At 41.7% G+C, this 26,995-nt stretch overlaps 1 protein-coding gene across 4 annotated transcripts in view; it reads right to left on the bottom strand.

Moving 5' to 3' along the window:
- Window positions 1-26,678, bottom strand: part of spock1 (SPARC (osteonectin), cwcv and kazal like domains proteoglycan 1) — a 116,390-nt gene extending 89,712 nt beyond the window's left edge. Inside the window, exons 1-2 of one of the 4 annotated variants that reach the window (XM_034231001.1) lie at window positions 26,518-26,678; window positions 25,868-26,002 (exon numbers count right to left, since the gene is read on the bottom strand). In XM_034231001.1, the coding sequence (XP_034086892.1) occupies window positions 25,868-25,999 (132 nt within the window). In that variant the 5' untranslated portion in view covers window positions 26,000-26,002; window positions 26,518-26,678. The remainder of the gene's footprint in view (window positions 1-25,867; window positions 26,003-26,517) is intronic. The other 3 variants (XM_034231002.1, XM_034231000.1, XM_034230999.1) reach the window with 3 other exon arrangements.
- Window positions 26,679-26,995: the final 317 nt, after the last annotated feature.

Here is a 26,995-nt window from a genome sequence, read left to right as displayed (position 1 = left end):
ACTGTTTTAAATGTAGGATTGAAGCAATACCCATTTCATTTGATAGTGAAGGACAGCGAAGGACAGTGCTACACAGACACAGACACACACACACACACACACACACACACACACACACACACACACACACACACACACCACACACCACACACACACACACACACACACACACACACACACACACACACACACACACACACACACACAAACAGGCTCTGGTAAAAGAGCACGATTAAATCATTTTTTCATCAGGACTTAAGGCTCCCCAATGACACATAGTCCAATATGTGATCCTCACAGCAAGCATGAACACATACAGATGGCGGAGAGTTCCCAAAGGGAAAATAGTTGCTGATAAATATTCTGTATAGGATAAAACAGAAAAATACAGCCAAGTAAGGCAATACTGTGATACAGCTGCAGACTGGGAAATCTCTATTTCCTGCAAAGACTGTTCAAACCCCAATGCCAGTTATTTTGTGCTCGTGCCTGTTTGGTTAAATCACTGCTTCAAATGAAGCATTTTGCACCGAGGCAGAGGGAGGTTGTGTTTATCTTAATCAGAATTCAGTTTGTCATTTTGCATTACATTTCAGTAGCGTTTGCTTACACCACCTGTTATCGCAAACTCATGCAGACAGTAGTCATTCTTGCTGCAAGCTGTGGCCACACACACACACACACACGCACGCACGCACGCACGCACGCACGCACACACACACACACACAGCACACACACACACACACACACACACACACACACACACACACACACACACACACACACACACACACACACACCTTTTACAAAACTTTTTAATGCTTTTTAATGCTTGTGATAAAAGCTGTGTTATAGAAACTGCTTTTTTATCACCATTTTTATCTAGCTCAGTGCTTGTTAATATACAGTTTACAATTTCCCAGTAAATGCACATCAAATACATTTGTATTGCAATTAAGGCCTTCACCAGTCAGATTAATGGTTGATTCAAATGATGAAAACCAAAACTCTGTTGTAAGGCACTGCATGTGATATGAGCATACACGGTAAATTAATGACATTGCACGTCTAACAAAAGGTCCCAAGACCTAAAATTAATTTCAGGACAACATGGCAAGCTCCGCCAAGCAACTATAACATGGAAGTGTGAAATACTTTGCAGCATAGGATAGGTGGATAAAGTCCGATGGGTTAATCACTAACAGTAATTAAACAAGAGAAACAGATGGTAATGAAACACAAGTTACTGTAATTCTAATCACACTGCTTCCCGGAGAAGTTTTTCTAATGAGACTCAGACCAGAACTCTCCTCTTGGTTCATTAGAAAACTGTCTGCTGCAATTAAAGAGGATGAGAGGGGCTGACATGATTGGTTATTAAATTAAGTCTTGCCCCGACTCCACCAACTGATACTGTATTCCTCCTTCTAGCGATGTGCTCCCTGCCAGGGCTGCAACACTGCCTCTGGTCACACAAACTTATATGTGTGTGTGCGTGTGTGTTCACAATGCAGTAATGAGGCAGCTGGCTGGCACCAAACAAATCCAATACCGACTCTGCACCACGAGGCCAAATCGAACAGATCGACAAAAGAAACGCTGTGTGTGCCAGTGTGTGTGTGAACAATGTGTTTGTGAACAGGTGTACTGTATACTGATAGTTGCATATAGTGTAAGTGTGATCAGGGACATAACAGCTGCTGGTTCATACCTGTCTCTTGACTCAATACCTGCCCAGCCAGGTTTATTATTCTACAACACATTCGCTCAACAGCTTGAGCTGTCAGGGACGAAGTATTTGATGTCTCTGGTTTTCAGAAGAACTCACCATTCCCTGCCACATAGAGATCTTCATATCAGAGACTGTAATTACTCTGCAGATATCAGCAAACCACATTCATCTTGGGTCTTTGAGGCGAGTCAATAGACCATATTGCGCTGCTGCATCGTGACAGGAAATGAATTTTTACAGACACAGGCCCACAAATTAGGTTTTTGCGGGCAAACAAAACCAACAGTTCAACTGGTACTCTTTACTTTCTATAGTATTAAATGGCTTTTAACTAACAACAGCTCTGATTTATGGGAGTTTCTCTCACACTCCCCCCCTGCCTGAAATAACTCCATTGTAGTCCTTTGTTTACTTCTGTAACATAGTGACATCACAACGTTACATGTGCGCTGCTATTGGCTAGCGCTCCAACACATTGCACGTGATAGGTTAAGGGGCGGGATATCTCTAAGTGGTTGACCAATCACAGCTTAACGGGCCAGCTAACCAATCATAGCAGACTGTGCACTGGTTTCAATGAAGAGCTTTTTGAATACTAAAGCATGTAAACATGTCACAATAGATGCACAAAATACAATCAGGAACCTGAAAATGACCATTATAGGGCCACTTTTCTTTATGAGTTTAATTTAATATCATCTTTGGTGAAAACATTAATACGTAAGCCAATTTAACCATGACTACTCACCTGAACATGTGATGACTTACAGTCGTCCATCACACATAACTTAGATTACACACACAAGCTAAATTGACAGAAGCCCAGGTAGAAGATGCAAGTGAGAAGGGAACTGAAATGTTAACAAGATGACAAAAAAAGTCCCTTCAGAGTTGGGAAGTAGAATTTCTCAATAAAAGCACTTTTTGTATTGAGGAGGGACTTTCTCCAGTTTAAAAGGTTGCGAACAAAAGTAGGCTGACCTGCCACAGGAAACTCCCAGGTTGAATATGAGTCACATACAGAAATAGCTTGATTATAGGGACAGGAGTAGTTTTACGGCATGTATTGTTCTGTTCAGAGCAGAAAGTATTCCGTTGAGGTACTTTAAAAACCATCAAGTACCATTGAATGACTTTTTATGGCATGGCTGGGCGTATACAGTAAGAGCACTTAATTTAAAGTGACAGGCTAAGAAGAACAAAAAGAAGGGGTGCAGGAGGGGGAGGATTTCTTTGTACCATGTGATTGGATGACTCCAGGGTGGTAATGATGCAGCATAGCAACTGGTACTGTAGGACAATCCACTCCTTCTTCTTTCTCTTTCTGTCCCTCTCACAATTTAATTACCGTTCATCCCAGACACGTGAGGTAGGTGATTGGCATTCTGTTTGAGGCTTGAGATCAACACTGTGTTCGTTTGTCTTTGCAGCAGGACTCATTTCTAGCACTAATGACTCGGCTGGCTCTTCGCAGAACTGTCACAGTCAAAACGTAAAGAAAGTCCTCTAACAGAAATCACAGACGCTTTACTTCTTCTTCACTGTCTTTCTGCCTCTTTTCTGGCTTTTTCTTTTACTCTCATTACCCTGTTTGTGAAGATCATTTTCCATTGTCACCCCCTTCAGCTTTTCATTAGTCTGAAGCTATCTCTTGTCCCAGGTCATCTTTTTCGTCTCCTTCCCCATTTCTCTCCGCTCAATTTCCATTCCCTTAATTTGTGTTGTGGCTGCTGACACTCTGTTTGAGAACAGAGATTAGTATTGTGTTTTGTTTGTCTCTGCGAGCGCATGGATTCATTTCTCACACTAATGACTTGGTTGGTTATTAATGTATGCTAGCAGTAATGGAGCTGTCACTTTCAAACTGATGTTTGGTTCTTCTCCTACTATGTCCTACCATTTCCTTCCCTTATACCTCTCCCACTCCTCTGTACAAGGTCGTATCAATATTTCACTCCTACCCATTCATTTATGTTGGAGTCTGACTATTTTCTGCAAATTCTCAGGTACAGTACATATACATATAGCTACAATATATACTCACACTGTACCAGTGTAATGTGCTGCTATTCAAAAAGATGTAAACAGGAAAACAAGATGTTCTGTATTACACCAGATTAGGGAAGCTACTGTAACCATTGATACAAACATTTGTACTTCATGTACATGAACTGTAGAGATGTATAAAAAGTCAGCGGCCTCTACTGGCAGCAGGAAATAAATAAAAGCAGCATTATAGGTAAAATGATGGTATTGTAAAATAGTAGCTTATGGTAAGGCGGTGCAGCTTTCGGCTACTGATATCACCCACCTTTTTGAAAGCTAAACAGAAAAGGATTTGAAGCAGCTAAATAAACAAATCATATCTACCTGACCAAGCAGCATAACCAGAGGGAAACATCTGTAATTGTCTAATTTACATCTATTGATATTGCATTTATTAGCTTTATTTTCAAAGGTAATTCTTTTTTAATATATATATATATATATACTATATTTCTTCCATACACATACATAAGAAGAGTTTGAGTTATTTGTCTAACTCATGCAGAGACATGGGGATCAATCCAAGCAAAACATCATAATTTCACCAAGTTTATCCTGGAGATGAACATTTGTAATTCTGTGAAGCGAGACTGCATGAAGTATAACTTTATGCACCATCAGTCAGCCGCATCCTAGATATCTACTTTCTATTTCTTGGATAGCATCCAGGGAGTAGAGCTGCGGTTTTTGAGGAGGCAAAATAAAAAGGCTCCTCTTGATAAACAATTTTTACAGTCCTTTAGTTCATATTTTGTATCGTAAGTATTGTGGTAAAGTATTGTGCTAGTGGAACATTGTTACAGGTAAGAAAAGATAGAAAACGAATAAATAAAAAATACAAAGCCTCGTATCTACTGAGTTGATCATCCGCTCCCTTGCTCAACACCCAACAACGACTCATGACTCACAGGATTCAGTGGGTGTTTCCCAATCGCGAGGATGCTGGCTTGGTAGTCGCGTACTTCCAAGTCACTTCATTCAGAAACGAAGTAAGTATGCTTCCAAGCCACGGCTTCGGAAAACGAAGAAAAATGGAACAGGCTAACAAGTGTGCCACTCTCTAAACGGTTTCAACATAAACTGTATCAAAAATAAATACCTCACGATGTCTATCTAATTATGAACTTGCTTTACTTTCACGGAACACATTTTTGGTGATAAAAACAAATGTAACAAAGTAACATATTTACCAACACATGTTCTACGCCACTACATACTTACATTTAAATGTGTGCTGCGTCGGTTCAGCCATTCTCCGCAAGGGTTTTTGAAATTGGTCCGTGCGCAAAGCATTGTGGGGATTTTAAGGACGCGAAGTCTACCCATGTGCAGCCTCGAAATTTCCCCCAAACCAAGGACGCGGCCTCGGTGGAATTCCAAGTATGCTGGAGATTGGAACAGTCCTTCGGCGGCACTCGATGACGTAGCATCCTTGAAATATTGGCTTGGAAGCCAGTATCCTCGAGATTGAGAAACGGCCAGTGACTTATACAGTGACCTTATGTATGTATGATTGTATGCGGCCTAATGTCACATTAATATCGTAGAATATTATAATCTATTTAATTGTATTGCAGTAGGTTATTTCTTGGCACACCTATCCACCTTTACCTTTTAGTTAAAAACGTACCACATACACCATATTGTACATGTATCTCAGTTAATTTCTCACCATAATGCTAGTGGTGTGGTTTCGTAAGGTTTGTAAAATAAGGGTGAAGATCCACTTGCCAGTTGTCAGTTGTTTACACACCAGGCAATCAGTGGGATATTCCTAACACCCATGTCAGGATTCTCACACCCGGTGCGATGGTAACGGGTAACACTAGCGGGGGATTTCATCACCACAGCGCAGTACTGTCCTCGGGTGATTGTGCCAGTTAGTAGCAGTCAAACTAGAGGCCAAGAGGCGTTCAGAGTCTTCAGTGAAATCATACCGGATGGTGTGTGTGTGTGGAGACTCTGGAGAGCAGAGCAAAGAGCTACAAATCTCCACTGTCACACTTAAGCCTGGAGGCCAGGACTGTAGCCACCAAGGCTGCTCCTGCTAAAACACACACTAACACCCATAGATGCTCAAAGTCGACAAATCATCTTGCCACTGGCACAAATCTGTGTGTGTGTGTGTGTGTGTGTGTGTGTGTGTGTGTGTGTGTGTGTGTGTGTGTGTGTGTGTGTGTGTGTGTGTGTGTGTGTGTGTGTGTGTGTGTGTGTGTGTGTGTGTGTGTGTGTGTGTGCGTGTGCCCAATCCTGGAGTCACAATTACATGCTAACCAGAAGACACACACACACACAAATTAAAAAACTAACACAACAAACACATAGAAAAAATAGACTTACCTGTTGTACCATCAGTGAAAGAAGCGATCAGGTAAGACATAGAAGAAAAACAGAAAATATTAAGTTAGGTTGCAGTTGGACACATTCATAACACATCAGTATGTCATGAGAGCTGTGATACAATATCTGAGTGTACCCTGGAAGAAGTTGTTGCAATATTTATTATCACTGCTTTGAAGGAGGTTTTTGATGTTGCCCCTTGTTTTGGTTTGTTTGTCAGCAGGATACGAGAAGACAAATCATCTGGTCCAATTTTCATGGGCCAATGAAAACCTTGTTTAATTTATTAGCAGATCTGAATCAGGTGCAAAGTACACGTTTGGAAACGTCTTGGCAGAGGTCTGTGCTCCATGAGTGCCTTTTTAGTTGTGAATCAGAAATACCAGCAGTCAGAAGATGTCCACAGACACAAGAAAACAAGCATACTGTACCCACCTTTTCATAAAATGTTCTCTTTTACTCTGACATTTGCTGCAAAAGTATGAAACTAGGCCAGCTTTAAATCTGAGTCAGGATTTGAACTCCCTTGCTGAGTGTCCTTGTTATAACAGGACAAGGGAGGATATGTAAGAACTGTGAAAAGGGCACACACACGTACACAAATACATACACAGTAAGATGCTATCATTTCAACTTTGAGGCAAAAGTAAGAAACTCAGTCTGGAGTCTGGTCTTTTTTTTTTTGTAAAGCACTTTGAATTGCCTTGTGTTGAAAAGTGCTATATAAATAAACTTGCCTTGCCTTGCCTTGCCTTGCCTTGGAGTGAACTTTGGGATTTAAGCCTTTGCAGACCATTTACATGCACACAAACGTATATAACATGGTACAGGAAAGGGAAAACCCCAAAAAGCATAATAGGCCCCTTAAGGAAATAAACTGACCCTCATCAGTCTGCCACACTGAAGCAGCCATGGAATATGTTACTGTGCTCCAGACAAACCAGAGTCCCAGTTTCCAGCAAACCCTCTCAGGATCCACGCTATTATCTTTCCCAGGGATCCTGCAGGCTGTGTTTCTGTGCCTCAGGAAGTGAAACAAATGCAGCTCGGCTGACATAAATTGTATCTCTGGCAACTACCATGCTGAGTGCCGTATGGGCACACACAAACACACACACATTACACACAAAAACAGGCACACTTAATGATGAAAAAGTACACTCGCTGGAAGTGAGCCGCAAAAACTCTCACCCACTCTTTCTCTTTCTGAGGAGCCAGGCAGAGAAAGTCGGAGTGGGATGATGTTTGGTGTTCCCATTTAAATGTCAAAACTCTCACCATGAAAAGTTGCAGGGATCAAAGTAAAAAAAATTTAAAAAAAGAGGAAGAAAAGGAAGAGTCTGCGAACATTCAGGTTTGAATAGCAGATGCTGTGTGTGTGTGTGTGTGTGTGTGTGTGTGTGTGTGTGTGTGTGTGTGTGTGTGTGTGTGTGTGTGTGTGTGTGTGTGTGTGTGTGTGTGTGTGTGTGTGTGTGTGTGTGTGTGTGTGTGTGTGTGTGTGTGTGTGTGTGTGTGTGTGTGTGCTCATGTGAATCCTGGTGGATTAATATTACTCAAATTGTATACAGTGTTTTGGATACTTAAGAAGCAATCAAATGAAGGTCATTAAATGGTCCATGAGATCACTTAACTTGCAATAACTGACGAATCCACCTTTTCAGGGGATACGGTATATAGTGAATTTACAGATCCTACACATACAGATCACGATTAGCATTATTTTCCCCCTAGCAAACATCTAATATGTGCCTAGCCTTTAGCCCTTAGTCTTCTCTACATGACATTCTGCCTACAAATAATCAAACATAATAATTAAACAGTTGGACTGAAAATATGCAATGAGATCTGCTGTGTTAAAGCTTCTGTGATGAATGACATAACTACAAATAAAAATAAATCTGCTTTATGGAGCTACAGTAGATTGAATGTATAGACACCTCAGTGCACAATGTGTATTTTGCCTCCCCCAGTAGAGCAAAGGTAAATAGGGCAAAGGAAACTGTCAGGTATGATTGGCAGTGATTGACCAATTATATCAGTCGTGATAAAAAAAGCTTCCCGTATTGATCAACAGCATCCAGGCATCCATGAGCAAGTCTCTCGAAATATGCCAAAAGCTGGTGCATTCAAGGTTAGTAGTGCAAACATACACTCACACACACTGAGGAGGTTTAAAGAACCTATTCCATGTGCGCTGCTTGCTGTGCGGCTCATTCAAATATGATTGAAGCCCAGAGGCTGACTCAGCTTGGTTTTATTTAAAGCTGACAAACAATGATTGTGTCATCCTCCAACATGCATATGCATAAATATAATTATGTTCACACCCTTACCATTTTCACTCTGTCTATTATCAATGCGGCCAACCATTCAAATAAATTATCTCGTTTTATTTATCCCGAAGACATCACGAGTCATTTGGCTTTGCTGTTGTTCCTGTGTGTTTCCTCCCGCCCCCTGCTCAATCACTCAGACAGCTGTTGTCAACACATACAATGTGCATGTATCACCACAACCGTCCAGTGATAGGAGAGAGAGGGGAGTAAAGAAGATGAGGTAGGAGTGTCAATCACTCTGCTTGTTTTTAAGAGGGAGGGTTTACGATCATCAGAAAACAAGAAGTGTGCAGCCTTAGCAGGAATCAGTCAATTTTAGCAAAAATGAAGAAATTGATGTTTAAAAACTAGAACACAGAGCTTTTACATCACAGTGCGCCTCCTACGTACTTCTCCACCTCTTACATACAGTATCAAGGCTGATGAGCTTGTGCACAACGGGGTGAAGGGGATCAGTCGAATTCTGTCTGTATGGATTGTTCTGGTGCAAATCGAGGTTACAGCTTATATTGATTGTTATGCATGTCTGACTGTGTCGTTCTTCTGCAGCTGCACCCCCAATGTGTCAACACAGTGGTCTTGATATAATTAGTCTTGCCCCGTGCTTAACAAATAATTGAGCTCATATTTCTGCAGAAGCATTACATTCAAAGATCATTTTAAGATGTGCTTTTAATTTGATTTTGTTTTCAGAAGACAGCACATGGAGATCGAGTTGGCAAGAGCCTTCTGGGATTTGAATTGCACAAACCAAAAAAGATATATTCCAATTAGAGAATCAAGTATTTTCCCCCTCAAGGAGGCACTGAAAGAAAGGACGGTAATGAAAGACAAGCCTTAAGCAGCTTCATAGGTCATGTGTTCTGGCAACTCTGCAGCATATCCCTAAGATAGTTTATGAGTGCTGTTTACTCTCATAACATCACCGGATATTATTACATTGCATTAAATGACACGTTGAGAGCTGCCATGCACACTTTCCCATGATGATACATTAAAGACTCAAGTGAATCTTGTTTGTATAGTTGTTGATTCTAATACAAATAATTCATAGAGCAGTCATGCAGTGCAGGACTTCTCTTCAGATTGGAATGATTAAATTACCATATCATTGTCAGTGTTATAACATGAAAAACATCTCGGTTTGCAACAAGTTGCCTACAAAAATATAGTCTAGATGTAATGGTTTTGTAAATAGCGTTTAAACATCTCACTCAGGGTTAATCTAATCAGAATAAAAACTCAAAAGATAAATGTACTCTTTCTTTAGCAATGCAGAATATGTTTTTATCAGTTTGAAATAAAGCAATATGAAGCTGTGGCTACAGTATATGTACAAATCTTCATAGCAGTCAATTGTTTTATCTTGTTACTTTGTACATTCATTTGACTGTTATAATCAAGTGTGCCATTATACTCCATAAGCCAGGCACTTAGTCATAAAAACTCCTCTCCCCATTAAAACGAGAAACATTACTAAAATTCAAAGTCACCAAATTACTTTTGAACTAGACATTCTCCTTCAAACCTGAATCTATGTGTCAAAAATCAAAAAAGTTCAAACAGGATACAAGGGATAAAAACACCATCTGGCTTAAATCTGGTTACACGTGTCTCTCTGGATTTGAAAGTCAGCCCGAAACAGGACGTCCAGCCAGCTGTTCCTCTGACAACACTGTGGCATAGGACTGGAGGGCGGGTGGGTAGTACCAGTGACAGTGGGGGGGGGGGGGGTGAATCACATGATCAGAGATCTTTCTATGTGAAGGGTTAAAGTAGAGCACTGTCCGATGTTGTTTTTATCCAACGTGAACCTTTTATTTCGGACTTTATTTCGGACTCAGACAGCACCAACCAGCAGTAAGCTGGACTCTTCTAGTAGATAGCGGCAACATGGTGCATTAATGTCCTCCCATGCTAACACACAAGACCTGTTGGATTTTGAGCAAAACACCACTGTGACTAACACCAGCATGACATGGCTGTAGACTTAGTCCTTTTTTGGGAGAAACAAAAAATGTTGTGAGACAAAGAGAGAAAAAAGGATTGCATGAAACAGCCAACAAACCAAAGTTGTTGCATTAATATGTTGTTGGACCAGAGGGACTTTAATATAAACTTTTCTTTATCAAAAAAGACTGTAAGAAAATGCAACATTCAGTTTAGTTTCACTTTCCAGAAGTCTTTGGAGCTACAAAAACTGCCTAACCACATCAGCCGGAGGGCTATTGGTTTAACTGTCCACACACACACACACACACACACACACACACACACACACACACACACACACACACACACACACACACACACACACACACACACACACACACACACACACACACACACACGCAGGGAGTCCATGACTTTACATGCCGTATTCATTCAACCCCTCAAGGCTCAACAGTTTGTGTGTTATAAACAAAAGTGCAGCAGGGAGTTACTTAGCTGAAGAACAACTACAACATGATGCAGTGAGGAATATGGAAAGCCACTAAATGCTGTTAGGAAAACATATCTCGCCATATCTTTGTGTCCAATCTCTCCCCCCTTTCTCCCCTCCACTCTCCCAGGAGCATCACATGAGCTGCAGTAGCAGACACCTCTTGAATTATTGAAGCAGACAAGACATCTCTCAAACCCACACACACACTCGCACACACAAACAGTAACTGCATCCCGGCCCTCAGGGGGAAAATGAGATAATGACCAATTCAATCTGACATGGTTTTAGAGACCATAAACATCAGAGTGAGAGAAAGAGAGCGAGGGACACGAGAGAGGCTGACACTTATCGAAAGCAGGGCTGGAGAGGTGTGAAAAAGAGAAACACACTGCCACTGATTTATTTCACACTGCGAAACTCAAGGTTGGGAAGGCCACTGACGAATGTGATCTGTGTGAGACGCTCCTCCTGTGGATGAAATTGGCTCCATCACATAATAGATCATGCAAATATTATCTGTAACTGAAACGCTGTTTGAAGGACCATGAGCATCAGCTATCGTCATCTGCAATAACATCTACTGTGATTAAAGGGAACAAGAAGAGGCAGACACGTAAAATCAATCAACGCGTGACGCTGCTCACAAATCACAAGATATACTATCGTCACACCATAATGACAAGAGGAAAATGCTGCTTGAGTGTAGCAGCTACATATCGTAAGATATACAAGACGGTTATTGTGACTGAAAAATGCTGATAAATAACTGTCTGTGTTGTTTATTGAATTGGATGGGATGCTATGGTCATTGATAACAAGATTCCAGATAGGATGAATTTATAATTACTTTGATCCCCTGAGATTTTGTGCAGCATCGTTCTCAGGTTAAAAAATAAATGTGTTTAATTATTTAGATTTCTATCCAAATAACTGCAAAACTTGTGCCATTACCATTAGCCTTTACTGCGCTTTGCGTTATTAGAAAGTTAAGCTAAGATGGTGTGTATATGGTGAAAATGGTAAAAAAATGGTAGTTATTTCCATCTATTACTACACAACTCGTGTCCAATTATCTCAACCAAGGATTCCCCTTCTGAGCTCATATTTTTCGTTTTAACAATAGAGTTAAACAAATATCCAATTTCATTTAATTTCTATTGGGTTATATTCCCAGAGGCAATGGCTCAGGACCTCCCACTAGCAACTCAACAATACTAACACCGTGCCAACAGGGACTTTCTTTTCGGAAGAGTATCAATCTGCCACAGCATTATAACAGAACAAAGTACAAATACTTAGGAGTACATATTGACACAAACCTCAATTTCAAAACCCATATCAAAAAGGTCTGCAATAAAGTAAAGTTCAATCTGTCAAACTACAGATACATTAGAAACTTCCTATCATCTGCAGCAGCTAAGCTATACCTTCACTCAATGGTCCTCTCCCACATCAACTACTGTCTGATAAGCAGGGGCGCCCCTGGCCAACTTGGGGCCCCAAGCGACATTGTGAGATGAGGTCCCCCTTCCCCAACCGACAGGAGTGAAAACAATGTAGGATACTTTGCAAATATAATTCATGTTTATTATTATTATCAACAGTTACTTTTGTATACAGTGAGGTAAATGGTAAATGTGCATGTATGTCGTTCAGTATGCGTTTACAGGTGAATACGTCTGCATTTCCTGCCAAATACTAGCCTCAAAAGATTAAAATATAATTAATGCAACTAAACTACTTCTACTAATAATAATAATCATAATCAATTCAATAATATAAATACTATATTATTTTATTATAATATAGTTGTAATATAGTCAAGACAAAACATGCTTATTGTTGTGGAAATATTTTCCAAGGCCCATAACTTTGACCCAGTTTATCAGTTCAAACTGTCCTGACTGAGCACACGCACCTCGTAACCTTGGCTGCTGTGCTCTCAGTGTTCTGTCTCCCTGTTCCTGCCTGTGATAGAGGTGTTATGATTCTATGTTCCTGCCTGTTGATGTCAGCTGATAGAGGTGTTATGATTTTATCTTGTTATGCAGCAGTTTGATGATGCTCTCGGAACTAGTTAAATACATGGGTCTGAGGTAGAGTTCTTTAGAATTGACGTGGCAACTCTACCGTGAAGTCAGAACCTCTGGCTCTTGGACTTGTGATGTGAATCTCTCCGGCTGTAACTCCAAATAAACCATCAGTGTTTGACATCAAAGCTCCTGCTCTTCCCGTGTCTCCTTCCTGAGTCGGTGACTCCCACTGCATTGCTACACAGAAGTTTCCCTTACACTTATGACATGCTCAAAAACTGATATTTCTTAAATCTGTATTCAAATGTAGTTCCCTCTGTCAGCAATGTATCAACAACTACACACACATTTCTATCAGTATTTCTCTGTGTTGTGGTTGACATGATGATGACTGTTAGGAGTTAAGCGGAGAGGCTGAGCATCACCATGAAATGTGCAAATTGACATAAAAATGAATAAAAGGGGAAAAAATGCTTCATGTTTTTTAGGCTGTAAACTTTAACTGTTATGTAAGCCAAGTAGACAGACAGTGTATCACTCTTCCTCCTGTACATTAGCAGATAAAAGGCATAACATACTTGAATGAATGTTAAATAAAGAATGCTGGAAATAACTGCATCTCCATTAGCCTATATGCTATCTTCATGTCGTGAATTGCAGCAGATGTTTTAATATGGCAATTTATACTTATACAACATTCGCCAGTTGTACATTTGACAATAACCCACCTTCGAGTGATGCTCTAGTTTCTTCATGTTTTGTTTTTTGCGCCGGACTGAAACTGTCTTTTCACCGACATCTCTTCACCTGCACTAGTGGCCGTATCAAAGCCGTGATTGGTCAGATGTCGATTCATTGCAACGGTGTCGGGTTACAGACGTGCTCCCCTTGTTACCTTTCACTCTCGCGTGTCAGCGGGGAGGGAGGGGGGGGGTGAGCGGAGAACTGCACAGCAGCTGAGGCCCTCTGGGCGGGGCCCCCTGCACAAGGCGGGGCCCCATGCAGCCTGCGTGATTGGCCTGTAGGGAGGGGCGGCCCTGCTGATAAGCTGGTCTAATGCACACTCTACAGCTCTAAAACCACTGGAATCACTGTATAAACAAGCACTCAAAACACTAGACAAAAAGCCATTCCGGTATCATCATTGTCACATTGTTAAAAAGTATAATCTGTTCAGCTGGGAACATCTCATAGTTTACAAAAACATCTGCTTAGTTTATAAGATCACTCGTGGGTTGGCTCCTCCTCCTCTGGCTGGCTTTATCAGCCTAAAGTCCACCTCAACCAGGGTTAGTAGAGGTGCGGCTAGGGGAGACTGCACCATCCCATTTAGGAAAAGCGCATTCAGCCAGGCTGTCTTTTCATTCCATGCATCCCATCAATGGAATTCAATACCACCATCTATAAGAGAGTCCTCATCCTACTACACATTCAAGCACAGTGTTAAAAAGTGGCTCATTAATAATCAACAATGTCAGCACTGATGTGTGGGTGTAGGTGTGTGTATGAGTGTGTATTGTAAATGTTTTATTTACTTATTTATTATCATGACTTGCTTTTATCTGTATTCAGTGATGTCATCTATTGTAAATGTGTACAATGGTATAACAAGTGAAGGAGTTCAAGTATCTCGGGGTCTTGTTCTCGAGTGAGGGAACAATGGAGCGTGAGATGGGCCGGAGAATCGGAGCAGCGGGAGCGGTACTGCAGTCGCTTTACCGCACCGTTGTGACGAAAAGGGAGCTGAGCCAGAAGGCAAAGCTCTCTGTCTACCGGGCCTTTTTTGTTCCTACCCTCACCTATGGTCATGAAGGATGGGTCATGACCGAAAGAACGAGATCGCGGATACAAGCGGCCGAGATGGGTTTTCTCCGCAGGGTGGCTGGTGTCTCCCTTAGGGATAAGGTTATCAGGTCATCAGGGAGGGACTCGGAGTTGAGCCGCTCCTCCTTCGCGTCGAAAGGAGCCAGTTGAGGTGGTTCGGGCACCTAGTTAGGATGCCACCTGGGCGCCTCCCTAGGGAGGTGTTCCAGGCACGTCCAGCTGGGAAGAGACCAAGGGGTAGACCTAGGACCAGGTGGAGGGATTATATCTCTTCGCTGGCCTGGGAGCGCCTTGGGATCCCCCAGTCAGAGCTGGTTGATGTCGCCAGGGAAAATAAAGTTTGGGGCTCTCTGCTGGAACTGCTACCCCCGCGACCCGACCACGGATAAGCGGGAGAAGATGGATGGATGGATGGATGGTATAACAATGTTGTGGTATTTTTATTATTGCTTTTAGGATGTCTATCACCATCTGGCAAAGGGACTATCGATGAAAACTAGCCTTTTGGATAATTCGAGTACTTTTACATGTTTTTAATATGTTGATTAATGTACACTGTCCCTTGTTTTAAATAAATCAATTCAATTCAGTATCAATCAGGCAAATTAAGCTGCTATGGCTACTCTCCACTCCTAGAATCAACTTATACAATTGATGACAAACAGACAATCCAAACATATATGGAGAGACGTAGAGGGAGCCAAACCCGAGGAAGAAACATCTGATCATACACTCGAACCAGAGCAAAGTGGGGGTGACAGCTTCATTAATGGCAATAACAACAAAAACACAAAGACGTACACAACTATTCTGACATACTGAGAATACACATATTTACAGTATTTTCCCTTTGAAACAGACATGATGAGGAAAACAAGTTACGCATGAAACTATACATACATCTATTCATCTGCACACACACACACACACACACACACACACACACACACACACACACACACACACACACACACACACATACACACACACACACACACACACACGCACACACCCACACACACACACACACACACACACACATACACACACACACACACACACACACACACACACACACACACACACACACACACACACCCTTTTCTTTCATGAAAACCAGCTGCTACAGACACGGGTTAAAGCTCTAGACATATGTTGACAGAAAGCTGTCGGCCTGTCATTAGTACAATGCAGATTTTCTAACGACCGCAGACATCCATGAAAATGAAATATGGTGGAAGTAGTGAAGACAGCTTGAAGCCATACGGAACACTACTGCATGCATATTAATAGAGAAAACTCAGTTTAGAGTGAAGATATTTTGGTGATAAAATGACATAATCATTTAGATGATAGACAGAATATAAGTTAACAACAATTAAGGTAATTGTTTAATAAACTTTCAACACATACCTCCGTTGGTACAACATTCTCAGAACAATGCTGCTTTTTACAATTCAATATACTCATCCTCATATCTTTTATTATGACATTTGGATATGTTTCCTTGCTATCTTTGACAAGTCAATATATATTTTTTAGTTAAAATATGAATCAATGATTATTAGTTGCAGCCACATTAAAGTTGTGTCGATAATGGTGCATTGAAATTAATAATTTGACATCGTTTCTTAACAGATGACGGATTAATACTGTGGATAGGGTTGAGCGATGTGGATCAAATCCTCTGTCATGTTGTAGTTTAGCATGTTAGCCTGCAAAAATGAGCTAATAAGCGCAAACACATAGCACATAGGGCTGATGGAATTTAGGTTTCAGGGATTTGGACATTAATCAGAGCTTCAAACTAAAATGTTTTTTGACCAGCTGAACTTTATGTGTGATGGGTAAACTTTTCACAACTTCCTCAGCCCAATTTAAGGTTTTTAAGTTCATACATTTATCTGGGGGGACAGGCCTAAACCTTTCCAAAAAAAAAGAGAAGGAAAAATGTCAAATTCATGATGTGAGAAGAAGTCGGAACAAAGTCAAATTCATTAATTTGGACTCGTCCTCTTGAGACCATAAATGTCAGAAGATAAGTTCATGATGATCCATCCAACAGTTGGAGAGTTGGACTGCCGGTCCTCCCTGCTGTGGATCCACACCAGCAGCCTGGATTAAAGGCCATCGCTATAAAGCATTTCTGTTCATTGATTTGAAACAATGTCCGTAAAGACAAGCACATTCAGAGATATTAAAAACGGTACCTCAGCTTAAAAGGCATGAATAATTCTCTGATGCTAGACAAACTTATTAAAATGTCATACTTTATCCTCATATCTCCAACCACTACATTGGCACATACCAATAGGGAGATGATTTTCTCCACTTTAGTGTAGTATTATTAACATGATATGTTTTCATATAAAAACTTTTTTTAAATGTATAATAGGAAGAGATCAATGGTCTGAGGGGGGTTCCTCTTTCTTGGTTAATCTTGAGACAAAGACAGCAAATCAGACAGCATCTCTTCAAAATAATCAACGGCACTATTATCAGCACCACCGTTAGGGGACAGAACCAGAGAGAGAGAGAGAGAGAGAGAGAGAGAAGGCTGCCATGACAAAGCAAACTGAAACACACACACACACATTTTATTGATGATGGATTCCACATGTCTCTCCTCCTTCCATCTTTCCCCCTGTCTCCATCTGTTCTGCCTACAGTGTCGATGGGCTTTACATGAAAGCTCCTCTTCCTCTCTTCTCCTACCATCTCTCTTTTTTCCATTTCCTCTTTCTTATCGTCAGCCAAAATTACACTGGCAATCCTTTAGCTTCTCTGCTTTATCTCTCTCTCTCTTTCAGTTCCAGGCTCCAACACACACACACACACACACACACACACACACACACACACACACACACACACACACACACACAATACCTATTTATCCTGGTCATAGAGGGCAGTGACCTTTGTTTGGCTTGTGACCGAATTGTCCTTGCGTGTGTTTTTGTGCCTCTTAACAGTCTTATTGATTATATCAAGGCTTCAATCAGGGTTACCAGACCCAGTACATTTACTGATCGATCCCTCAAAGAGCCTCAGGGTGGATGGGTGCACATGCAGGGGGGAGAGATGTGCAAACATTTTCCACGAGACGGTTTAAAGAGACACTGCATGACACAGAAAACTCTCATTCAGTGCAAGAAATAGAATCAGTTATTTGTCATTTGAAATAAATATCTCAGAGTAGGAAGTATACGCATGCAGATGGAAGGCAAGGGGAAGGGAATAGCGATGAAAGAAGCAGAAAGCGTGAGAAGGTTTATTTTGAAGGGCAGTTTCATCAGGAATTAGTGGGGTATAAAACGACGGAGGGAGAAGCCAGGAGAATTGGAGGTGATAACTGTAAGAAGAGACGTATGGAGCTTAAGAGGAGAAAGAGAAATGGAGGACAGAGCAAAGGAGAGATAAGGATGAATGGCAGGTGTACACCAAAGTCAATTGGCGGAAATACTAAGTCTGCAGGGGAGTTATCATTCGGTGTGTGTGTGTGTGTGTGTGTGTGTGTGTGTGTGTGTGTGTGTGTGTGTATGTGTGTGTGTGTGTGTGTGTGTGTGTGTGTGTGTGTGTTGTAGAGTTATATTTGTATTTATTCATGTTAGCAAACTATGGATAAGCTTAAAATGGGAATAATTTGGGTAAAACTGTGAGCTGCATTTGGGGCCTGTTGACATGTGTTTTTGAGGACAAAGGAAGATGGGGGAAGGTGAGAGCATGTCCTGATTTGCATTCAACTTAGAACGAGCTACAGTGGTTGTGATGTTAAGAGAGGTCCCTTGGGTTTCTCTGGTGCTTATCAACAGTAGCAGTTAAGTGAATACTGTTCAAACAATACCTGTGTTTGTGTTTTATATTGATTTCTCTGTTTTATCCTTTCATAAATGTAAGGACTACAAATGGCTATAAACATTCTGGGCTGGTTGGAGTAAACAGGGTTTTATGGCTCTGTGGGGGAGGTGTAGGTATGCAGGCCTTGAGACCTTTTGTTGGAAAGTGAGCCTGTTTGGTTTCCTGCTGCGTTTCCTGCTGCGTTGCGTCTCCCAATGAGATGACCTGAAAAGATGACCAGCTGACCTAACACCAAACCCCTCCTTCTTACTCTGGTATATATCCGGTGGATCCCTGGCGTTCGGCCTCTTCTTCACATGCTGCCCTCGGGTGAAAGTAGCTCTGTAGTATGCGGACTAGAGCAGGAGTAAGCCGGCATTACTCCTTAAGCATTGCAATATAACTGTAATATATCATGTTGTATTGTAATGATTGTATTGCATTGTCATATTGCCATTAAAGTAGATTATTGTTAACGGTTACTTTGTAGATATGGATTCCTTCCTGTATTATAACCAGCTTCATAGGAACGCGCGGAGATTTGAAAAGCGGACCAGTTATCCCTCCAAATCTCTAACAGTGTGTGTGTGTGTGTGTGTGTGTGTGTGTGTGTGTGTGTGTGTGTGTGTGTGTGTGTGTGTGTGTGTGTGTGTGTGTGTGTGTGTGTGTGTGTGTGTTAGGGCTGCACGATTTTGAGAAATTATGTAATTGCAATTTTTCTTACAGATATTGAGATACGATTTGCGGGAAAAAAAATGTAAGCGACCCAACCCAAAGCTACGAGTGAAAGAACTAAACTAACATGAAACTTCCGTTGGGTTGCTTTAAAGTCAAGCTTCAGTTTAAGATTCACCCTGTAATAGATGTAAAACATGTGATGAAGCATTACTAACCTGACTCAGATGGTTACATTTTTGAAATCGCAGACTTTATGATAAACGCATCATTTAAAATCGCGATATCGATTTAAAATCGATTAATCGTTCAGCCCTAGTGTGTGTGTGTGTGTGTGTGTGTGTGTGTGTGTGTGTGTGTTGTGTGTGTGTGTGGTGTGTGTGTGTGTGTGTGTGTGTGTGTGTGTGTGTGTGTGTGTGTGTGTGTGTGTGTTGTGTGTGTGTGTGTGTGTGTGTGTATGTGTATGTGTGTGTGTGTGTGTGAGAGAAGGTGAAGGTGACTCCAGGGTTTGTCTCGTCTAAGCTGCTTCTCTAAACCGCACCCCGCCCCTCCCCCATGGGTACGCAACCAGCCAATCAGAACACACACAAACGCACCAGGGTGCAAACATAATACATACCAGAGGACAACACTTTAATATGGATGCAGCGGGGAGCTCCCAGGTGTGAATGTGTTCACCCCGAGTCAGAGTGGGGCTGAAAAAAGATTTGCAAGCTCAGCAAAACCCTCTCTCCCACAAATGAAAAAGGGGAAAACACAAAATACATGCTACCACACCGAACAGCTTTGAAATGAAAATAACAGTAGCTGCCTCCACTGCAGGAAACACACAGTCACTCAACACACACATGCACACACACTCCAATAGTTTTGATAAAGAGAGACAGCAGGGGTCGATGACTGACAGACCAGGAGAGGCTGTCTTCTTGCGAAAAGTGAAAACCAATGATAAAAGATGACAGCATTTAATTGCCGGCATGTGACTGAGCTGAGACAGGCGGAGGCTCTGACACACAGACGCAGTGAAACTTCATAAGCACATCCACAGCATTTTGTAGCACGCCGTCATTTCTAACCTGCCACCAGGTCCACCAGCTAATGAATACACAGTCTGGAGATGACATGCATTTACATAAATGTAGGGGAGAAATACGCAGCACACACCTGACGTCCCTAGAAAATAAGATTTATTGCATTTCTGTAAACCTGACAGCATGCAAGCAGGGGAGAAGACAGGATTTCAGTGGGAAATGAGAGGAAAGGAAAGGAAGCAGGACAGAGACAAGAAGAGCCTGTTTAAGGAGAAGCAAACAACCGGCTCAGAAGTGAAAACAACTTTCCTCCTCGTGAGTATACATGTCGGACTGCACGAATGAGAAAGACAGCTTTCTTTCACTGCTGAGGGAGATTATGATAAGATAGGAGAGGAGAGGATCCAAGACAGCCGGAGATAACACAGGGGATTGGTATTCTTGTAAAAAATAAGAAGTGTGCTTTCAGAAAACAAATGTACAATTATAGTCAGCACCAAAAATGTACTGAGGTCAGTGCACTGCACAATACGAGAAAAACTGAGTTGAGTAATAGCCCTTTACCACAAAAATTAGCTTAAAAACTGCAAACGCTTATCTATGTTAAGGTGATTACTTATTTTTGTATGTATTTTACTTATTAAGTTTCTCTTTCAAACTCTTATACCAGAGTGGGTGATTGAACAATGGAAACATTTAAATATATTGTTTTTGAAAAATGTGATGTTGTTTCTGTGGAGTTTGAACCATGTTTTACCATGATCAGCAGAGTAACATGTGTTTTCAATTGAGTCTGAGGGCTTTAGGAGAGCTCATTGATTGTATGTTTTTTACATTTATAAATTGCAATAATTGTCATAGTTTCTTGTCAAAACATTGACTAATTCATAAAATTGCACTGAAAAAGGGTCACTCAATTGCCCTTATTACCGGCGATCAGATGTTGAATCCTGTCTACATCAGGGTCAGTTGTCAAGGGAATGAATGTCAATTGGGAACTTTGCTGTGAGACTAAAGACAAAACTCCAATAATATTAGGAGTCACTGAGGTTTTGTCTAGTGGGAAAAAGATGTAAGTGTGTGGGTCAGTGATCACCAGAGCTTCAGAGATTTGACTCATGACATCAGCGCGTACTGATCTCTGTTCATATGTTTTAACATTGATCAAACGTATGCTCTCGTTCTACACCGATTCACAGACACTAATGCTAACTGCACCTTCACCTCAACACCAACTGCCCAAAACACAACATAAATCCACCAATAATAGGCTCGCTCAGGCAACAATAGAACTGGTTTCAACCGGCCAGCTCAGCAATACCCAGACTTTAATTTGTGGATTATTATCTGATAGACTTCACTACTGTATGAAAAGCAATTACACCAGGAGCTTTTCCTCAACCTTTCTCTAAACTCTCCAAAAAGTTTAGTTCCAAATTATCTGTATTTCCTCGCAGAGAGCACATACAATTGAGGTCAGCAATTTTGACGCGAAAGATTAGCGAGGCACATCATTTAGAAATAGTGAAGGACTATAATTATAAACATAATGTCTGCTGCTGTATAACAACACTTCGCGAAAAGAATCCTCGGATACACTAACCCTACAAATATGGTGACTGTTAGGAGATTGTTCTAAAAGCGACTCTAAATCTGTCAGAGGAGAGCTAGAGGAAGTGTGGAAATGGCTGTGGTCACTCATTCATGCAGACCGGTATCAACCCTGCATGCTGGCGCTGACAGATTTACATTGGTTAATAATATATTGTGTTTTCCTGCTGCTGCACCCCAATATTCACTTTTGTCCTGATGATAATACTTTGATGGAGCAGACAAAAGGAACCAGCGGCCGGCTCACAATAAAGTTGACCCTGCTTGAAAAAGAAACAGTCAAACTCAGTGCTGCATACAAATGTGTTGATATTCACTGCAGCTGTACTTTATTTATTTTATTTTTATTTTATTTAATACTTACTTCCGGGTGTACAATTCTCCGTTATCCAATGAGAATGGACGCTTACATTGCCTTTAAGGGCAGCCGACACAAACGAATGCCGTGCTTCCATGAGCGTCAAATCCCGCCGCAGATGGGAATACATTGCAATCAGTTGAAAGCTATTTGCGTCCCTTTATGAAGCTGAAGGAGCCTAGGAGCGTCACAACTGCACGCCACGGACACTGACCAAGCGTCGCTCCTGGACGATTATGGAGTGAGAGTGTGTTGTTATTTGCATAAAAGCTCATGAAAATTAAAGCGGGATTAACCTAAGGAAATGTGAATACTATTGGCATGAACTACAACAAATCATTTGGCTAAAGAGCAACAAAGGTTGCAGAGCTCATTTAGGGATTAAGAACTTTTTAATTGGTCAAAAATATCTAGATCCCCTAACAATCCATATAGCATATTAGAAACAAAGGCATTACACTAGAAACATATAATAAGACATTTTTCACAATACAACTCAACTAATCAGACAGTTACACAATGCTGGCGGGTGTCTGAAGATTGAGCCAGTAAGCCTGTCTACAAACCTCTGTCTGAAGCCAGCACACTGTGTCATTTATTTCACAAATGTGTCCCTTTGTTTCTGCAAACCAGCGGAAACTCATGTCTGCACCAAGTCTACAGGCAAGTAACAAAGAAACTGTTTTTTCTGATTGGATGAAACATTAGTTTGAACTGACAAAATGTGATGGTAATGAGGGACGTCTAAAAATGTTTGCAAATACATGTTCTTCCGCTTTAGAAATGAACTACAACAACACTGTCTGCATTACACATATCCACCAACAGTCCAGATGTTGGGAGGAAACGGATTCAATCAAATCCTATTTTCCTTATGTTTCAAGACAAGCCATCTGAACTTTGACTGTTTAACTATTGCACCATCTCCCCTCCCAACAAATGGACACTCGTGCATTATTCATGAGGGAGAAAGTGGCTCATCAGAGATGCAGAGTGAAACATGGCAGGCAGGGGAGAGCATCAGAGGGGGGGAGTCAGGAGGGCAGAGGAGGAGGGGGAGATAGAGAGGGCCATGGGTCATTCACAGCTCCAGAGACAGAGGATGAAATGAAGGAAAGAGCGAAGCGTGGAAGAAAGATGTGGAGTTCATAACTCTATGAGAATTAAGAGGAGGGGGGATGGGGGAGAGATAACAGGTCTTCAGAAACATACTGTGCTTCACATGTTCGTAAGGATAAGAACAATTCACATGTGGTGGTCATTTATGACACCAACATCAAACTAGTGTTACATTTTTTTTATGGAATTCACTTGGTACTTACATATAATAAGGATAAAAAATGTGTCAGATATTATTTTATATATATGCTCATTTTACCGAAGTTAGTTCACCATATTGTATTCTGTGTCATTTCAGGTTGTATTTTTTCCAAACGGGCATCAGTCAAATTGTGTCATTTTCAGCCTGAATCTTGGCACCACAGCTCTGTCATGGACCGCACAATTAAGGACATTTGACAAATAATGATTTCACTGTAGTTTCTTTTTCTAATTATCACCTTTCATCTGGATAAAATGGCACTGTGTTGAAGGGGTGTTTGAACCCAACATGAGCACATCTAATCACCAAATTCAGATGTTGGCAGAAATGGTTGTTTAGCAGTTTGAAATTGATTCATGCAGAACCACATTCTCCTAACCTCAGGTCTTGCTGTCTCTGAAATGAAAGGGCTTGCTACCAGAGAGGGGAGGAGAGGAATGAGTAAGACAGAACGGAGGAGGAAGAAAGACACAGCGGGGGAAAAAGACAGCCAATGTTGCAGGAGACAAATTGCGACCAGCAGGTTTCCCTATGTGATAGGGCAGACAATACACACAGACACACACATGAACAAAACAGCAGGTTGGTAGCATTGCTTGAAATATTAAACATAAATGTCAGAGCCTTTCCCTCCTAGCTCCTCTTCTCCCCCTCCTGTCCCTCCCCCGCTCCCCTCCTGTTCTCCGCCCTCCACTGACAGTTTCCTGTTAATGACTTTCACTGGCACAGGAGACCACAGAGAGGAATAAAGAGTGTGCGGCATGCTCACGCACACACACACACTGCAGGTAGTTGAGCCCAGGATGAGTGTATACAGTCATGACTAATACCGGCTCTCACCTCGCTGATCCACTATTGTATAGGGAAGGCCAGCTCTAATAAGGCCAGAGTTAGCCCACTGTCTGCAGACACCTCTGGAGAACATTAGGTAGCAAAGGACATCGTCATGTTGGAGTGGTATCAAAATGGAGAGCCACACTACTGTCAGCATCAGTCTGATAACAACTGGTTAGACTGGAGAGTGTGGAGGCCAGAGCCAGAGCCAGATTCTGAAGGCCCAATACCAATAGTAACTGATAGGTCGGCCCCCTCCTAGTCGATCAGTTGACTGTTTTGGACTAAGATCTTGTTTGAAAAGACTTGTGAGCACATAAGGTATGTGAAAGGCACCTATATAAAATAAATAAATAATTTATTATTATTATTTAAGGTACACACAAGATGTAATGTTGTGTTTTTGCATGAGTCTTTGTGTAGGAAATTAGTTTTAACCCTCAGTTGAGAAAATCGTTTGAGTGTTATTCGTAGAAACTACAACCAGCTTTGCATGCATTCTCTTACAGTCTTTTTTTTAATTTTTTAAACACCTTGAATATCAGGGGGGGCGCGGGGCTCCGTTGGCGGGGCGCAGCACCCCTCCAAGACAATGGTAGGGGAAACACTAAGTGCCAAGTTTGTATTCAGTCGAAGCTTGTGGCTGTTCTTTGTAGCATTTCATACAGTTTTTAACCATACCTTGACCAACGTTTTCGACAATCATGATGATTTTAAACAAGAGCAAGACAAATGTTTGTGCATAATTATGAGTCTGTATTGACTTAAGAGCACGGCACAGAGCTGTCCAGCGTCAATTAAACTGTACATACAGCCATACACATGGGTACACTAGCTGTGTACTATTGACTTTTGCATGTGCTGTATGCTTTATTCTTAGAAAGAATCCAGGAAAGGCAGAAATACCAAACATAAACCATTACTGCAGGTTGGCATGTATACTGTTATGAAATGTCACTGGACTAAAGGTTGTACAGTGGGAATTTACCACTACTAATTCTGCCTGAAATGCATAATCAATCAGATTTAAAAGCCCACTGTCATAGTAACCAATACTGATAACCAAATTCAATTATGACAACATGAGACCATTGGGGAAATCACCCAAAAAGTCAAATCATAAGCTACAACGTTTTTTAGTTTTAGTGTTTTTCATTAAAAAAAAGCGTTTTCTGTCTGTGAGCGTGACTCTCTTTCTACCTGGATCTGCTGATTTTTCTACAAGGTGGATTACTCCTGCTGGAAAGAGCTCAAGTACTCAGGGTGCATCAAGGGCACAGTGCTATCTCTCTCTCCATGACACACGCACACACACACACGCACGCACGCACGCACGCACACACACACACACACACACACACACACACACGCACACACACACACACCCACAGTAGCTTAGTATGATGCTGCTTTTGTTGTGTCTGTCAGTTCAAACTCACGTCTCTGAATCTGTTCCAGGATCTGTCCTTGTACTGAGCCACGGTGCTCAGCCATTTCTCGTTACTGTTCCCGGAGCCCGCCGTTTCTCTGCTCAGCAGGAGAGCCACGACAGGTAGCAGAAAGAAGAACATCTTCTAAAAGCAAAGACAAAGAGTGGAGAGTGAGAAAAAACAAACAGAGAGGAACATAAGACGGATAGCCTCGTCAGAGTGCCAAACAGATGCTGAGGAAGAGGAGGCTGTAGCAAAGAGTTAGGGGAGCAGGCTGAAGTGATGTAGAGCACTTTACAGAACGGAGAACTCTCACGGTGTGACGCATACTGGTCAGAAAGCCACAGAGGAGTGTAGAGTGCTCAATTTATCAAACTGCTGACCGCTCTTTAATCGGATTATAAACATTGGAGAGTTGTGACCGCGGCATATGGAGCACCGCGAAACGATTAGCTCGTGAGCTTCCCCTCCGCCAATTTGAAAAGCAATTAGCGGCGTCAACACTATCTGCGCCCCCGCGGAGCTTTGTCTTGTTCATCTGTTTCTCCTCCATCCAGCGGCACAATGAAAGTCGACAATTACTCACTTTCAGTCCCAGTTAATATTTCTTTGACTGAAACAAATATATGAAAAACAGCCGGATTTGGTGCTTTGCCTACCTGGGATAGTTCGTTAGTGTTAAATGTGTCCGATTCCCGGGAATAAAATAAGTCCACGAACCCGGGCACTCCGGTGGTACCTGACACTGCTTGTAGGATGGAAGGAAAAAAGGAGATGCGATGAAGAGTGTACAGGGAGCTTTCTCCTCCTCCTCGGTCACTAGACACCGCCTCCTCTCTCTCTCGCCTCGTATCTAGAGAGCGAGCCTCTGAGCTCTCTCCTCTCTCGATCTCATCTCTCTCTCTCTCTCTCTCTCTCTCTCTCTCTCTCTCTCTCTCTCTCTCTCTCTCTCTCTCTCTCCCCTACGCGCTCTCACCGTGTCATTGATTTTCAGCAGGGGGGGTTTGTATGTTCACACGAGAGCAGGATTCGGGAGCTGTGTCACTGCGTTGTTCTGGGGTGTACAAACACACATTTCATATTAGTCACGCGCTTCTGTTGTGGAATTCAAGCTAGAGTCCACTGTAGTAAATACAA

The sequence above is a fragment of the Gymnodraco acuticeps genome, unplaced genomic scaffold, assembly GCF_902827175.1.
Source record: "Gymnodraco acuticeps unplaced genomic scaffold, fGymAcu1.1, whole genome shotgun sequence".
Classification (NCBI taxonomy): Eukaryota; Metazoa; Chordata; class Actinopteri; order Perciformes; family Bathydraconidae; genus Gymnodraco; species Gymnodraco acuticeps.
This window is presented reverse-complemented; position numbering and strand designations above follow the sequence as displayed.